The 16,487-nt window shown below is 44.7% G+C and overlaps 1 protein-coding gene across 2 annotated transcripts in view; it reads left to right on the forward strand.

The window, feature by feature from the left end:
* The first annotated feature begins 1,937 nt into the window (after positions 1-1,937).
* The window catches only part of tsfm (Ts translation elongation factor, mitochondrial), a 32,016-nt gene continuing 17,466 nt past the window's right edge, over positions 1,938-16,487 (forward strand). Inside the window, exons 1-4 of one of the 2 annotated variants that reach the window (XM_072248994.1) lie at positions 1,938-1,963; positions 11,461-11,704; positions 13,063-13,174; positions 15,113-15,652. In XM_072248994.1, coding sequence (XP_072105095.1) covers positions 11,546-11,704; positions 13,063-13,174; positions 15,113-15,516 — 675 coding nt within the window. In that variant the 5' untranslated portion in view covers positions 1,938-1,963; positions 11,461-11,545 and the 3' untranslated portion in view covers positions 15,517-15,652. Of the gene's footprint in view, positions 1,964-5,454; positions 5,557-11,460; positions 11,705-13,062; positions 13,175-15,112; positions 15,653-16,487 lie in introns of those variants that run through there. The other variant, XM_072248995.1, reaches the window with a different exon arrangement.

Consider the following 16,487-nt stretch of genomic DNA (forward strand, 5'->3'; position numbering starts at 1 on the left):
GACTGCACGTGGACATACCCGACCAAAACTTTTCCATGGAGGGCTTCCAGACCGTTCGGGCTGACCGGAAGTGCACTGAGAGTGGTAAGCGTAAAGGAGTTGGGGGCTTGCTGTTCTGGTTAACAAAAGATGGTGCAAGCCTGGTCATATTATGATCGAAGAACATGTTTGTAGACCGGATATTGAACTTTTTACTGTTGGACTCCGGCCATATTCCATCGAGATACAACACTGGGTGTCACGGGAGGTTGTTCCTGCCTGTGGCCATCGAACTTTGCAGCTCCTCCCATGAAGGGTCAGACACCCTGAGCCAATAGGCTGGTCCTGGACTTATTTCCATCTGGCATAGTTTGCATATTGTTGTTTGATTGTTGGTGGTTTTGTATTGCTATATTTATGCTCTACTCTTGGTTGGTGCAGCTGTAACGAAACCTAATTTCCCTCAGGATCAATAAAGTATGTCTATGTCTATGTCTATGCTCTGGAGAGGGTACATAAGAGGTTCACCAGGATGCTGCCTGGTTTAGAGGGCATGTGTGATCATGAGACATTAGATAAATTTGGGTTGTTTTCTCTGGAGTGTCGAAGGCTGAGGGGAGATCTGATAGAGGTTTATAAGGTTGTGAAAGGCTTAGATAGAGTAGACTGGGAATATCTGTTTCCCAGGGTAGAAATGTCTAATACCATAGGGTATGCATTGAAGATGAGAGGGGGTAGGTTCACAGGTGATGTGAGGGTAAGTTTTTTACTCAGAGATTGGTGGATACCTGGTATGGTGGTAGAGACAAACACATTAGAGGTTTTTAAGAGACACTTGGATAGGCACAAGGATGTAAGGAAGATGGAGGGATATGGGCATGGTGTAGGTAGAAATGGATTAGCATTTGGATGTCTTTGATTTGTTTTTTAGCTGGTTCAGCACAACACTGTGGGCTGAATGGCCTATTCCTGTGCTGTACTATTCTATTTTCTATATCCTATGAGAAGTCAGAGGAGAATGGCCAGACTAGTTCAAGCTGACAGGAACTCAAATAACCACGTGCAAAAAACAGTGTTGTGCAGAAGAGTACCTCTGAACACACACGTTGAACCATGAAGTGGATGGGCTACAGCAGCAGAAGACCATGAACACACACTCACTGGCCACTTTATTAGGTACAAGAGTTATCTAATAAAGTGGCCACTAAGTGTATGATACCGTATTACCACTTTGCGATTAATTTTCTTGCAGGCATTTACAGGGAAAATATATTTGAATTTTACGAAAAACTATAATAAAGACTGACAAACAACCAATGTGCAAAAGAAGACAAACTGCAAGTAAAAATAATACTGAGAACATGAGTTGTAAAGAGAGGCTGCCTGACTCGCTGAGTTCGGCTTTGTGGATCGTTGCAGAGCGGCAAAGACATTTCAGGCTTTGGACAAACTCCCCTGCGCCCTCTTGTTTCACCTTAAGGATATTCTCCAGATACAATACAGTAACATTAGAGATCACCCGATGAGGCGAGGCACTAAGGCAATATTTGTCAATGGCTGGGTCCAGCCAGCAGAGGGGAGATCGCTCACAATGCCTCTCCTTTGGAAAGCGATTTCGAGATCCGCTCCGCACGCTGAGGACTTTGGTCCCACTGTCGCGCCGTCCTCAGGCGCTGTGCTTTGCCATTGCGGAGACAACCGATAACTTCATGTCGACAAATTTATGTGTGAAAAAGAAAAGTTAAACGCCCCGCGAAAAATAAAAATTACATTTACACCTCAACCTTTCGTTTGCATCTGAAGCGGTGCCATTGGTGCGACCGCTGGCGGAGCACGCGGTAGGTCAGTCAAACGTGATAGCAGGCGAATGATTGGTGGCGACGCTCACCAATGATTAGTGGGCTTTGTGTCCCTGTCTGTGAGTTGATTGGACCGAGTGAAAGGTAAGGTTAGGTTGGACTCGCAGTTTTGCCTGTGGTGGCAAGTAAGTGAAACTGTGGTACTGTCAAAAAGTTTAAAGTTATCGTGTGTTCCACAAGCAGCATCTGTGCAACGAGAAACTGGGAAGGAGAGCAAACAAATGTTTAAAGTTGCAGAGAAAGGGAAAGAGCTCTAGAGCCAAGGGAATGTCAGTGAGCGTTGTCCAGATGACACTCATGCTTTTTGGCGCCGGGAGCTTTTTAATTTCATTTCATCAGAATCCGATTTGTTGTTACGGACTAACTTGACATGAATTTTGTTGTTTTGCGGCAGCGTTACAGTGCAAAGACATAAAATTACAATCGATTACAAAACATAGTAAAAACGATAATGAGGTAGTGTTAATGGACTGTACAGTACTCTGATAGGAGACGGGGAAGAAGCTGCTGCATAATCGTTGAGTGTGTGTCTTCAGGCTTATGTACCTCCTCCCTGATGTTAACAAGGAGACGAGGACATGCCGTGGATGGTGAAGATCCTTAATGATGAGGATTAAGGATTTGAGGCACTGTCTCTTGAAGCAGATTTTGGAAAGGTACAATAATAAAAGGCTGTTGTCATGAATGACTTCAACTTCCCTAATATTGATAGGCACCTCCTTAGTGCCAAATGTTTAGAATTTGTTAGGTATGTCCAGGAAGGATTCCTCACGCAATATGTAAACAAACCGACAAGAGGAAAGGCTGTACTAGGCAATTGACCTGTTCAGGTGACAAATCTTTCGGTTTCACCAATAATCACTTCACTTGTGAGTCGGCTGGGGTGATATACTGCGTCCGGTGCTCCCGATGCGGCCTCCTATATATTGGCGAGACCCGACGCAGACTGGGAGACCGTTTCGCTGAACACCTACGCTCTGTCCGCCAGAGAAAGCAGGATCTCCCAGTGGCCACACATTTTAATTCCACATCCCATTCCCATTCTGATATGCCTATCCACGGCCTCCCCTACGGTAAAGATGAAGCCACACTCAGGTTGGAGGAACAACACCTTATATTCTGTCTGGGTAGCCTCCAACCTGATGGCATGAACATCGACTTCTCTAACTTCTGCTAATGCCCCACCTCCCCCTTGTACCCCATCCGTTATTTATTTATATACACACATTCTTTCTCTCACTCTCCTTTTTCTCCCTCTGTCCCTCTCACTATACCCCTTGCCCATCTTCTGAGTTCCCCCCCCCCCTTGTCTTTCTTCCCGGACCTCCTGTCCCATGATCCTCTCATATCCCTTTTGCCAATCACTTGTCCAGCTCTTGGCTCCATCCCTCCCCCTCCTGTCTTCTCCTATCATTTTGGATCTCCCCCTCCCCCTCCCACTTTCAAATCTCTTACTCACTCTTCCTTCAGTTAGTCCTGACGAAGGATCTCGGCCCAAAACGTCGACTGCACCTCTTCCTAGAGATGCTGCCTGGCCTTCTGCGTTCACCAGCAACTTTGCCGTGTGTCCCCTGCTGTTTGTGATTTTTATAAATGGCTTTGATGAGGAAGTGGAAGGGTGAGTTTATAAGTTTGTAGGTGACATATGGGAAGGTGATTTTATTGATAGTGTAGAAGATTGTCGTAGGTTACAACGGGACATTGACAGTACACAGAGCTGAGCTGAGAAGTGGCAGATGAGAGTTCAGTCCAGAAAAGTGCAAAGTGATTCACTTTGGAAGGTCAAATTTGAAGTGGCAGAATACGGGGTTAACGATAGGATTCTTAGCAGTGTGGAGGAACAGAGGGATTTTGGGTCCGCATCCATAGACCCCTCGAAGTTGCCGCACAAGTTGATAGGGTGGTTCTGAAGGTGGTGTGGTGTGTTGCCTTCATTAGTCAGGGGGTCGAGTTCAAGAGCCACAAGGTAATGTTGCAGCTTTATAAAACTGGTTAGACCACACTTGGAATATTGTGTTCATGTCTGGTCATTTCTTTACAGGAAGGATGTGGAAGCTTTAGAGAGGGTGCAGAGGAGATTGACCAGGGTGCTGCTTGGATTAGAGAGCATGTCTTATGAAGAGAGGTTGAGTGAGCTGGGGCTTTTCTCTTCAGAGTGGAGGAGGATGAGAGGTGACTTGATAGAGGTATACAAGATGATAAGAAGCATAGATAGCCAGAGACTTCATCCCAGGTCAGAAATAGCTAATATGAGAGGGCATACTTTTGAGGGGTATACAAGTGTAAGGGGTTTCTTCCTTTATGTTCCTACGTAGGCTAATCAAAATGGCTTCTTTGTTATGTTAACTGCTGAGAAAGTTCTCTTGCTAGCAGCTTGTTTGTGTTATAGAGGGAGTTGTATTCAGTTGCTAACCAATTGGGATAGATGTTATTCTTTCTTGTGTGTCTGTAAACTATTGTGATGCGCGGGTTTTTGAGCAGAAGGCGCGATGAGGAGAGAGAGAATGTGGACGCGATGCTGTGAGCTGGCTGACGGGGTGGGGAAAGTGTAAGTACGTGGAATACGTTGCCAGGGGTGATGGTAGAGGCTGATATATTAAGGAGATTTACGAGACTCTTGGATAGCCACATAGATGATGGAAAAATGGAGGGCTATGTGGTAGGGAAGCATTAGATTGACCATAGAGTAGATTAAAAGTTTGGCACAACTTCACGGGTGAATGACTTGTACTGTGCTGTACTGTTCTATGCTGTCGATGGTGGGAAGGTTTGTGCACATGATGGAACTGGCTGAATCTATAACCCTCTGCTGCCTCTTTCGATTTGCTCTCCAACATACATAAATAGAGATTTGGAAGAGTCTTTGGAGACATACCAAATCTCCTCAAACTGTTAACAAAGTAGAGCCACTGGCATGCACTCTTCCTGACTGCATCAGTGTGTTAGGCCCAGAGCAGGTCCTCCATAATGCTGAACTTAAAGCTGTTCACCCTTTCCACCGCAGATCTGTCGTTGAGGACTGTTGTGTGTTCTCTCAACTTCCCCTTCCTGAAGTTCACAATGAATTCTTTGGTCTTGCTTCCATTGAGTGTGAGGTGGTTGTTGTGACACCATTTAACTAGCTGATCTACTTCACTGCTGTACGCCTCCTCGTTACCATCTAGGATTCTGCCAACAGTGATGTTAGTTGGAGGAGGTGCAAATAGTGGGAGATAATGTCAGAGGATAAAAATAATGCTGGGATTATGAGGTACAGAACATAGCAGTTGTTGGAATTTGGAAATTAAAGGGAATTCAGGAAATAACCAGCAGGGAGAGAAAGAATAATGATCAAAGTTGATTGAATTGGCCAGTTCTGACACAAACAGGAAAGGCTGGTCATCTAAAATAGTTGAATTCAATATTAAGTTCCAAGGGATGCAATGAGCATTGATGAAAGATAAGATAGAGTCCCTCAGCTTAGGTTAGGCTTCCTTGGAACAGTGTAGGATGTCAGCATGGTAGTGGGGTGGAGAATTAAAATGGCATTTGCCTGGAAGCTTAGGATCAACTCTGAACTGAACAGAGATTTCTGCAAAACAATTCTCCTGTTTGTGTTTGATTTTTCATATGTGGTGTCTGCAAGGTGACCACCAAATGCAGTAGACTAGGATGGAAGAAGTGCAAATGAATTACAGCTTCACCTGGAAAGACTGTTTGCGTCCCTGGATGGCAGGAGGTAAAAGAACACCGGTTGCATCTCCAGTGGTTGTATGGGAAAATGAAAGGGAGTGATAGGTGAAGATGGAAGAGTGAACCAAGAAGATAACAGAAGGAATAATCCCTTATAAATTAAGAGAGCTGGAACGATGGAAATTTGTCCAAGCAATACCTGTTTCTTTGTGGTATACATCGAATCTTTAAATCATAATTATGGGAACTCATGGGGGCTAAAGTTATGCTTGTCTCTTTCTTGAAAATGTTTCAGCCCTTGTTCCAGTCTTACTTTGTCCCTCTCCCTCACCTGTTTTTCTGATACAATGATGACTGTCTTAGTTGTGCTTCTTGCACTTGTACAGAAATTAAATGTCACCACCTTCGCTGCCAGTTTCCACTCTGCTCTTCCTTTAAATCTGACTTCCCACCCACCCCTTCCAAACATTCTTAACTTTGCTGTCTCCATCTCAGGCAATAGTTTGGAGACCAATATCCCAGCGAACTTGTACAGGTGTCTCGACTACACCAGCTGCCATCTGACTTCCTATAAGGACTTCATTCTATTCTTCCAGTTCTCTGTCAGTTCTATTATAATAATATCCTTTTCACAGCAATGCTTCTGAGATGCCTTCCTTTCTCTTTAGTCATGTTTACTAAAGCTAATAAGGCTGTCAACCCCATCAGCTCCATTTCCTGCTCTTCTGCACTTGTCCACTCTCCAGTCGAGAATAGGGTTCCCCTCATCGCCACCCCCTAACCCTCTAGTCTTCCAGCCAGAAGGATCATCCTCCATATTTCCCCTACATCCAATAATATACCAACACCAATGAGCCCTCAGTACTCAGTGTAGAATCCAACAATTTCATTTAACCAGCCTGCTTGTTTGTGTCATAGCTGGCCAATTTTGATGCAGGGACATCTACCTGTAACATTACCTGACCTTTAAGCTGGCAAGAGTGCAGGGGAGATTTAAAAGGATATTGCTGGGACTCAAGGGACTGTGTTGCAGTGACAGGTTGAACACTTTGGGACTTTACTCACTGGACTGAGGGGGTAATATTGTAAAGATGTATGAAGCCATGAGGGGAGGGCATAGATAGAGTGAATGCACACAGTCTTTTTCCAGGGTTGGGAGATCAAGGAATAGAGGGCACAGGTTTAAGGTGAGAACAGGGAGATTTAATAGGAACCCAAGGGGCAACTTTTTCACCCAGAGGGTGGCGGGTGTATAGACCGAGCTGATAGTGGAGTTGGTTGCAGCAGGCACATTAACAATATTTAAAAGATACTTGGAAGTTACATGGATAGGAAAGGTTTAGAGGGATATGGGTCAAACATGGGCAAATGGGGCTGGCTTAGATGGGAATCTTGGTTGACATTGTTGAGTTGGGTGGGAGGGTGGGAGGCAGCAGAAAGGAAACGATAGACCTGTTAGCCTGACATCAGTGGTTGGGAAATTCTTGGAATCGATTGTTAGGGATGAGATTATGGAGTACCTGGAGGCACATGACAAGATAAGCCAAAGCCAGCATGGTTTCCTGAAAGGAAAATCCTGCCTGACAAACCTACTGTAATTCCTTGAAGAAATTACTAGCATGGTAGACAAAGGAGATGCAGTAGATCTGGTGTACTTGGATTTTCAGAAGGCCTTTGACAAGGTGCCACACATGAGGCTGCTTAGCAAGATAAGAGCCCATGGAATTACAAAGAAGTTACTAGTTTGGGTGGAGCATTGGCTGATCGGCAGAAAACAGAGTGGGAATAAAGGGATCCTATCCTGGCTGCCTGCCGGTTACCAGCGGAGTTCCACACGGGTCGGTGCTGGGACCGCTGCTTTTTACAATGTATGTCAATGACTTGGACTACGGTATTAATGGATTTGTGGCTAAGCTTATGCCGATGATACAAAGATAGGTGGAGGAGCAGGTAGTGTTGAGGAAACAGAGAGACTTAGATAGTTTAGGGGAATAGACAAAGAAGTGGCAAATGAAAGACAATGTTGGAAAGTGTATGGTCATGCACTTTGGTGGAAGAAATAAATGAGCAGACTGTTATTTAGATGGGGAGAGAATTCAAAATGCAGAGATGTAAAGGGACTTGGGAGTCCTTGTGCAAGATACCCTAAAGGTTAACCTCCAGGTTGAGTCGGTGGTGAAGAAGGCAAATGCAATGTTGGCATTCATTTCTAGAGGTATAGAATATAGAAACATAGAAACATACATAGAAAATAGGTGCAGGAGTAGGCCATTCGGCCCTTCGAGCCTGCACCGCCATTTATTATGATCATGGCTGATCATCCAACTCAGAACCCCGCCCCAGCCTTCCCTCCATACCCCCTGACCCCCGTAGCCCCAAGGGCCATATCTAACTCCCTCTTAAATATAGCCAATGAACTGGCCTCAACTGTTTCCTGTGGCAGAGAATTCCACAGATTCACCACTCTCTGTGTGAAGAAGTTTTTCCTAATCTCGGTCCTAAAAGGCTTCCCCTCTATCCTCAAACTGTGGCCCCTCGTTCTGGACTTGCCCAACATCGGGAACAATCTTCCTGCATCTAGCCTGTCCAATCCCTTTAGGATCTTATACGTTTCAATCAGATCCTCCCTCAATCTTCTAAATTCCAACGAGTACAAGCCCAGTTCATCCAGTCTTTCTTCATATGAAAGTCCTGCCATCCCAGGAATCAATCTGGTGAACCTTCTTTGTACTCCCTCTATGGCAAGGATGTCTTTCCTCAGATTAGGGGACCAAAACTGCACACAATACTCCAGGTGTAGTCTCACCAAGGCCTTGTACAACTGCAGTAGTACCTCCCTGCTCCTGTACTCGAATCCTCTCGCTATAAATGCCAGCATACCATTCGGCTTTTTCACCGCCTGCTGTACCTGCATGCCCACTTTCAATGACTGGTGTATAATGACACCCAGGTCTCGTTGCACCTCCCCTTTTCCTAATCGGCCACCATTCAGATAATAATCTGTTTTCCTATTTTTGCCACCAAAGTGGATAACTTCACATTTATCCACATTAAATTGCATCTGCCATGAATTTGCCCACTCACCCAACCTATCCAAGTCACCCTGCATCCTCTTAGCATCCTCCTCACAGCTAACACTGCCACCCAGCTTCGTGTCATCCGCAAACTTGGAGATGCTGCATTTAATTCCCTCATCCAAGTCATTAATATATATTGTAAACAACTGGGGTCCCAGCACTGAGCCTTGCGGTACCCCACTAGTCACCGCCTGCCATTCTGAAAAGGTCCCGTTTATTCCCACTCTTTGCTTCCTGTCTGCTAACCAACCCTCCACCCACACCAATACCTTACCCGCAATACCATGTGCTTTAAGTTTGCACACTAATCTCCTGTGTGAGACCTTGTCAAAAGCCTTCTGAAAATCCAAATATACCACATCCACTGGTTCTCCGCTATCCACTCTACTAGTTACATCCTCAAAAAATTCTATGAGATTCGTCAGACATGATTTTCCTTTCACAAATCCATGCTGACTTTGTCTGATCATTTCACCGCTTTCTAAATGTGCTGTTATCACATCCTTGATAACTGACTCCAGCAGTTTCCCCACCACCGACGTTAGGCTAACCGGTCTATAATTCCCCGGTTTCTCTCTCCCTCCTTTTTTAAAAAGTGGAGTTACGTTAGCCACCCTCCAATCCTCAGGAACTAGTCCAGAATCTAACGAGTTTTGAAAAATTATCACTAATGCATCCACTATTTCTTGGGCTACTTCCTTAAGCACCCTGGGATGCAGACCATCTGGCTCTGGGTGAGAAGGGATAGAAGAGCAGGGATGTGAAGTTGAGGCTCTATAAGGCACTCGTGAGACCACACTTGGAGTATTGTGTGCAGTTTTGGGCTCCTTATTTTAGAAAGGATATACTGACATTGGAGAGGGTTCAGAGAAGATTCATGAGAATGATTCTACGAATGAAAGGGTTACCGTATGAGGAACGTCTGGCAGCTCTTGGGCTGTATTCCCTGGAGTTCAGGAGAATGAGGGGGGATCTCACAGAAACATTTCGAATGTTAAAAGGCCTGAACAGATTAGATATGATGAAGTTATTTCCCATGATTGGAGAGTCCAGGACAAGAGGGCACAACTTAAGGATTGAAGGACGTCCTTTTAGAACTGAGATGCAGAGAAATTACTTTATTCAGAGGATGGTAAACCTGTGGAATTTATTGCCACGAGTGGCTGTGGAGGCCAAGTCATTGGGTGCATTTAAGGCAAAGATAGATAGTTTTTTGATTAGCCAGGGCATCAAAGGGTATGGGGAGAAGGCAGGGGAGTGGGGATGACTGGAAGAATTGGATCAGCCCATGATTGAATGGCAGAGCAGACTCGACAGGCCGAATGGCCTACTTCTGCTCCTATATCTTATGGTCTTATGGGTGGCCGGGCCTGTTTCCATGTTGTATTACCCTATGACACTGATCTGTCGAATATCTCTAGCATTTTCTCCTTTTCACATTTCCATCAACTGCTGAGTTCTGAATCACTGGTGTTTTTATGTTCCACTGTTCATCTTTCTTACCACCTCCTCCAGACAGACCAGCTGTTAAAGCCAACAGCGTGTGTGTTTTTTGGGCAATTTTGGTGTTCACCCTTTGTTCTCTTCACTGTACTCGACTCTCTGCAACATGGATAAAACACACCTTTCCAATTCTGATAAAAGGTCACTGGCCTGATACACAAACTCTGTCTCACTCCAAGGATGTTTCTTGAGCTGCTGATTATATCAGGCTTTTTCCTGTTTTTATTTCTAGCAATAGCAGTTTTATTTATTGCTTTTGGATTGATTTACAAAATCAGGAGGATTTAGGATTAGGTGCCTTTGGAGAACTTTTTCTCCATTAGTGGGTAGAATCCAGAATAGGGCCATAAGACACAGGTACAGAATTAGGTAATTTGGCCCATCGAGTCTGCTCTGTCATTTGAACATGGCTGATTTAATTTCCTCCTCAGCCCATTCTCCTGTCTTCTTTCTCCTTTCTGCCTTTGATGCCCTGACTAATCATAAGCCTATTGACTTCTGTTTTAAATATACCCAATGCCTTGGCCTCCACAGCTATGACAATGAATTTCACAGATTCACCACCCTCTAGCAAAAGAAAATCCTCCTCATCTCTGTTCTAAAGTCGGTGTCTTCTGGTCCTGGACTCCCCCACTATAGGAAACATCCCCTCCATGTCCACTCTGTCGTTCAACATTCAAAAGGTTTCATTGAGTTCCCCCTTCATTTTTCTAAATGAGTACAAGCCCGGAGCCATCAAAAGCTCCTCATTATTTAACCCTTTAATTCCCAGGATAATTCTCTGGAAATTAAGAATTTCTTCTCAGGATTGAAAAACTTTGGAAGCTGTGGAAGTGGAGTTGAATGTATTCGAGGCCAAGATAGACAGAATTTTGGGATCAAAGTTTATGGAGATTAGGCAGCAAAATGTATCTGAGGTCCAAGATAAAATCATGAATGGCAGAGAACAAGCACAGGTGGCTGTGTGACTGACTCCTGCTGTTCTTATTGTCTGAGTCCATCACCCTTTGATCCCCCATTTTAAAAGAAAGCTGTGCATTCCTTACCGTTGTCCTCATTTTAGTCACTTTCCGTCTCCTTCAAAAGACTACATGGTCTTTACAAGCAGTTGCCATCTATAACACTGACTCCCAACAAATTCAGGCTCTGCTTTGCAGGAAGATTTGGGCAGTATTCCTAAAAGGAAAAGATGCCTAAACATCTCAGTAAAGGTGTGTGGGTTCCAATGAAACATTAACTCTGACTTGCTCTCCATTGATGCTGCCTGACCTGCTTAATGTTTTTGGCATATATCTTTTTTTATTTGGATCAGCTGGAGTACCTGAAGATGTATTTTCCCCCTCTCAAATTTCTGTATCTTTACTCCACAGGGAGAAAGGTGTCCAACACTGGGAACAAATTAACCCTGAGGACCTGCTGGAGACTGGAAATCCAACTGCTAAAGGGTGATGCAAGATGATGGAAGAGAATCTGTGGAGTGTCTTCCCCAAAGATGATGATCTGTTTGCAGACTGTTACACGGAGGAGAGGGCTTATGAGTTTTGTGGACATGCTTTAAAGATCACCCAGAGCTTCAGCACTGATTTGGGAGTTGCCGGTATAGTCTGGGATTCTGTAAGTCTAGTGGCCTGAAAATAGATGAAGCAGAGAGCCTTTCACAACTCCTGTATTTCTATAGCATGCTGCTGTTGTGGCTCTGAGTACAAACGCTGCTCTGTGACTCTAGCACAGAAATGCAGGCTGACAGTACCAAGAGAGCACCACACTGTCTTTTGGGTGAGATGTCCTCTCCATTTGCCAGCTTGGGGGAATGTAAAGGATCCCATAGCACTATTTGAATGAAAGCAGGGGAGTTCGGTCCAAAATCCTTCCTTTTCCTCAAGCCAGCCCTATCCAATATCATGTTTGCTGCCTCTTGTAACAGGCAAATTTTGGCACTTCATTTGCCTAGATAACGACAGGAGCTGCTCTTTTGTGTAAATTGTGGTGAGGCGTTATGGGTGAATGAAGAATGTGAGGAAATGGCACGTAAATGTACTTTCTTTTCCCCACACCTAATTTCAGTCAGTTCCAAACTGAACTTGCTGGTGGAATATCAGTTTCGTAATAGCTGCTTCCATTCATTATCCCTTCTCTCCACAAAAGTCGTTTCTCACCATTGGCTATGGGCAGCACACTTGCCTCCAAACTACCTGGATTATGGGTTCAACTCCCACTCCAGGTACTCAAACATTGTAAAAACTACTGTCATTCAGGTGACCCATTAAATTGAGGGTCACTCTCCTACTGTCCATGGTAGATATAAAAGATCCATCCTTGGAAAAAAAGGGTATGGGAGTTCTCTTCAGTGTCCTGGCCTCAATATACTGCATATCTCTCAACTATCCACTCTAACTCTTGTCATAAAACATCATAGCACAGAAACACGACCTTCGTTTCATCTGATCTGTGCCAAAATATTATTCTGCCAAGTCCCATCAGCCTGCACCTGGACCATAACCCGTGATACCCCTTCCATCCATGTACTTCTCCAAATTTTTTTAAATGTTGAAATTGAACCTGCATCCACCATCTCCACCTTCAGCTCATCCCACACACTCACCATCCTTTGAGTGAAGACGTTCCCCCTCCGTCCTAACCCATTCAACCTTTCCCTAAAGCTCAGATTCTCAAGGCCCAGCAACACCCTTGTAAATTTTCTCTGCACTCTTTCAATCTTATTGATATCTTTCCCATAGGTAGGTGACCAGAATGCCCACTGTGGGAGCTTGCTGAGTGCAAGTTTGCTGTTGTACTTCCTACAACTACGACTACAACTCGCATGGCTCTACAATGTTTTGAGATGTCCTGAGATTGTACTTGACACCCTCAGGTTCTTCTCTCTGATGCGTCGTTGTTCTTGCTGCAGTGTGTCATATCAAAACTGAATATTGAATGAGAATGCTTTTAATGGGAATTTATGATGTTTTCAGGCTCTTGCTCTTTGTCAGTACCTTGATGAGCAGAAGATAAGCTTCTGTGGGAGGAAAGTGATTGAACTAGGTGCAGGCACTGGAATTGTGGGGATTCTGGCTGTACTTTTGGGTAAGTTTAATGTTCCCAACCAAAACTTAAATAAGCAAAATGCACGGTAATCTATGTCAGAATCAGTTTTATTATCACTGTCTTATATGACATGAAATTTGTTGTTTAGCAGCAGTAGTACAGTGCAAAGACATAAAATTGTTATAACTTTCAAAATAGTGCAAAGAAAGCAATAACAAATAAAATCAGAAAATGATGGAAACATTCAGCAGTCCAGGCAGCATCTGTGGAGAGAAAAAGCTGTTAATGCTTCAGCTCAATGATCTTGAATCCCCAGCCTTAAAAATTAATGATTTCTCTCCACAGGTGCTGCCTGGCTTGTTGAGTGTTTCCAGCATTTTTTGTTTCATAGTCATACTTTATTGATCCTGGGGGAAATTGGTTTTCGTTACAGTTGCTCCATAAATAATAAATAGTAATAGAACCATAAATAGTTAAATAGTAATATTTAAATTATGCCAGTAAATTATGAAATAAGTCCAGGACCAGCCTATTGGCTCAGGGTGTCTGACCCTCCAAGGGAAGAGTTGTAAAGTTTGATGGCCACAGGCAGGAATGACTTCCTATGACGCTCTGTGCTGCATCTCGGTGGAATGAGTCTCTGGCTGAATGTACTCCTGTGCCCAACCAGTCCATTATGTAGTGGATGGGAAACATTGACCAAGATGGCGTGCAACTTGGACAGCATCCTCTTTTCGGACACCACCGTGAGAGAGTCCAGTTCCATCCCCACAACATCGCTGGCCTTACGAATGAGTTTGTTGATTCTGTTGGTGCCTGCTACCCTCAGCCTGCTGCCCCAGCACACAACAGCAAACATGATAGCACTGGCCACCACAGACTCATAGAACATCCTCAGCATCGTCCGGCAGATGTTAAAGGACCTCAGTCTCCTCAGGAAATAGAAATGGCTCTGACCCTTCTTGTAGACAGTCTCAGTGTTCTTTGACCAGTCCAGTTTATTGTCAATTCATATCCCCAGGTATTTGTAATCCTCCACCATGTCCACACTGACCCCCTGGATGGAAACAGGGGTCACCGGTACCTTAGCTCTCCTCAGGTCTACCACCAGCTCCTTAGTTTTTACTTCAGATTCTGCATTTGCAGCAATGGACCTGGCATGCGTTTTGCTGGTGGAGTGTGTAGGGTTGCGTAGGAGGGTGCAAGGGTTGGGCGAATGGTGCACAGGACATTGCTAGTGACTGCCCAGCCTAACAGAACCTAGTGAGAGGTTGATATGTCACTGGAAGCCAAGAGTCTTCTTACCCATCTCCAGGCTGTACTAGAACCTCAGCCCTAGAGGAGGAAGGGCAAGCCCCTATATTTCCCATGTCTTTCAGCACATGAAGGCCCATCTTGAATCAACAAGTACCTCAGTCTTAAGCACTTGACAAGTCAACAGTAATGCCAAGGGGAGAGAGTGACGAACAAGCAGGAGCATGGTCTGGATTCTCATCCCTTTTCTTAAATCTCTCCATGGCTTCACTGCTAACCCCACACCCCTCCCTGACCCCCTCCCTCCCCTACATGCTTCCCCATCTCTGTAACACCTTCCAGCCCCTTCACCCCTCCCCATTCCTGCAACCCCCCCTTCAGTCCCAGTACTTCTCCCCATCTCTGTGATCCCTACACCCCTCCTAGTCTCTGTAACTGCCTCCAGTCCTCACTCTTCTGTATTTTCTTAAAACAGTGTAAATGTAAAACAGGTCTCTGCTGAAGTCTGTGATTGCAGCCAATGATTGTAAAATCTTGGACCTTTCTTACTTTATGTGGCTCGGTGTAAAATGCAGGTAACACTGCTGTAAAGTAATAATGTTACAGGTTGTGTAGCATTGTCATTTGGATTTAAAGACTTTTGCACCTACTGACTCCCAGATCTTTAGGGGTAAGCTGTAAATGGGGAAATATGATTTGTTTTTCTTTCCTTTTGTTCATCAGGGGGCGATGTAACCTTCACAGACCTTCCTCATGCTTTGAAGGAAATCAAGAGCAACATCTCAGTGAATGTACCCTCTTCCTGCATACACCGCTTACGGGTCTGTGCCCTTTCCTGGGGCCATAATCATAGCCAGTTTCCCAATGACTACGATGTTATTCTGGGTTCTGACATCGTGTACCTGCCTGAGACCTACCCCTTGCTGGTGCAGACACTGCAGCACCTCAGCACGCAGAGAACCACCATTTACCTTTCGTCCAAAATGCGAAGGGAGCATGGGACTGTCTCTTTCTATGAGGAGATCCTGCCCCAGCATTTCCGGTGCCAACTTCTTCATAGGAATGAGGAAGAAAATATCAACCTCTATGAAGTGACCCAACTAGAACATTGTGTCGGAGAGCACTGACTAAGCCAGCCAGGGAAAGCACCCCAGGGCCCATCTCCAGATTCACAAAGCTGGCTGTAGGTGGCTCCTGTAGTCAGTTCTAAGACTTATTTTCTGTTATATGAGGGGTGATTGATAAGTTCGTGACCTACGGTAGAAGGAGTCAATTTTAGAAACCTAGCACATTTATTTTTCCTACATTTACACACGTAGTCCAGCGGTCGTGGAGCATACAAATCCCTTCTTTGTAGAAGTCGGCGTCTTGGACCTCCAGAAAGTGGTCCACAGCAGGGGTGATTGATAAGTTCGTGGCCTAAGGTAGACGGAGATGAGTTATTAACTTCAAACTTTCTGCATAATCACCCAAAGAGTTGAACTGCACGTGCATGTAACGAGAGCTGTATAACTTATTTCCTTCTACCTAAGGCCATGAACTTATCAATCACCCCTGCTGTGGACCACCTGGAGGTCCAAGACACACTTGTTACTTGCATGTACAGTTCAACTCTTTGAGTGATAATGCAGAAAGGTTGAAGTTAGTAACTCATCTCCTTCTACCTCAGGCCACAAACTTATCAATCACCCCTGCTGTGGACCACCTGCAGGTCCAAGACGCTCTCATTACATGCACGTGCAGTTCAACTCTTTGAGTGATAATGCAGAAAGTTTGAAGCTAATAACTCATCCCCTTCTACCTTAGGCCACGAACTTATCAATCACCCCTGCTGTGGACCACTTCTACAAAGAAGGGATCCGTATGCTCCACGACTGCTGGACGAAGTGTGTACATGTAGGAGGGGACTATGTTAAAAATAAATGTGCTGGGTTTTCTAAAATTGACCCCTTCTACCTTAGGCCACGAACTTATCAATCACCCCATCATACTACATTTTCTAATTGGCCTTTCCCTTTTTTGCTTTTAAACCCAATAGTTTGACCTGGGTTGTATCTTGGTGCTCTGGGACCAGGACTAGGACTGAGCAGCTATTCTG

Source organism: Mobula birostris, chromosome X (assembly GCF_030028105.1).
Source record: "Mobula birostris isolate sMobBir1 chromosome X, sMobBir1.hap1, whole genome shotgun sequence".
NCBI classification, from domain to species: domain Eukaryota; kingdom Metazoa; phylum Chordata; class Chondrichthyes; order Myliobatiformes; family Myliobatidae; genus Mobula; species Mobula birostris.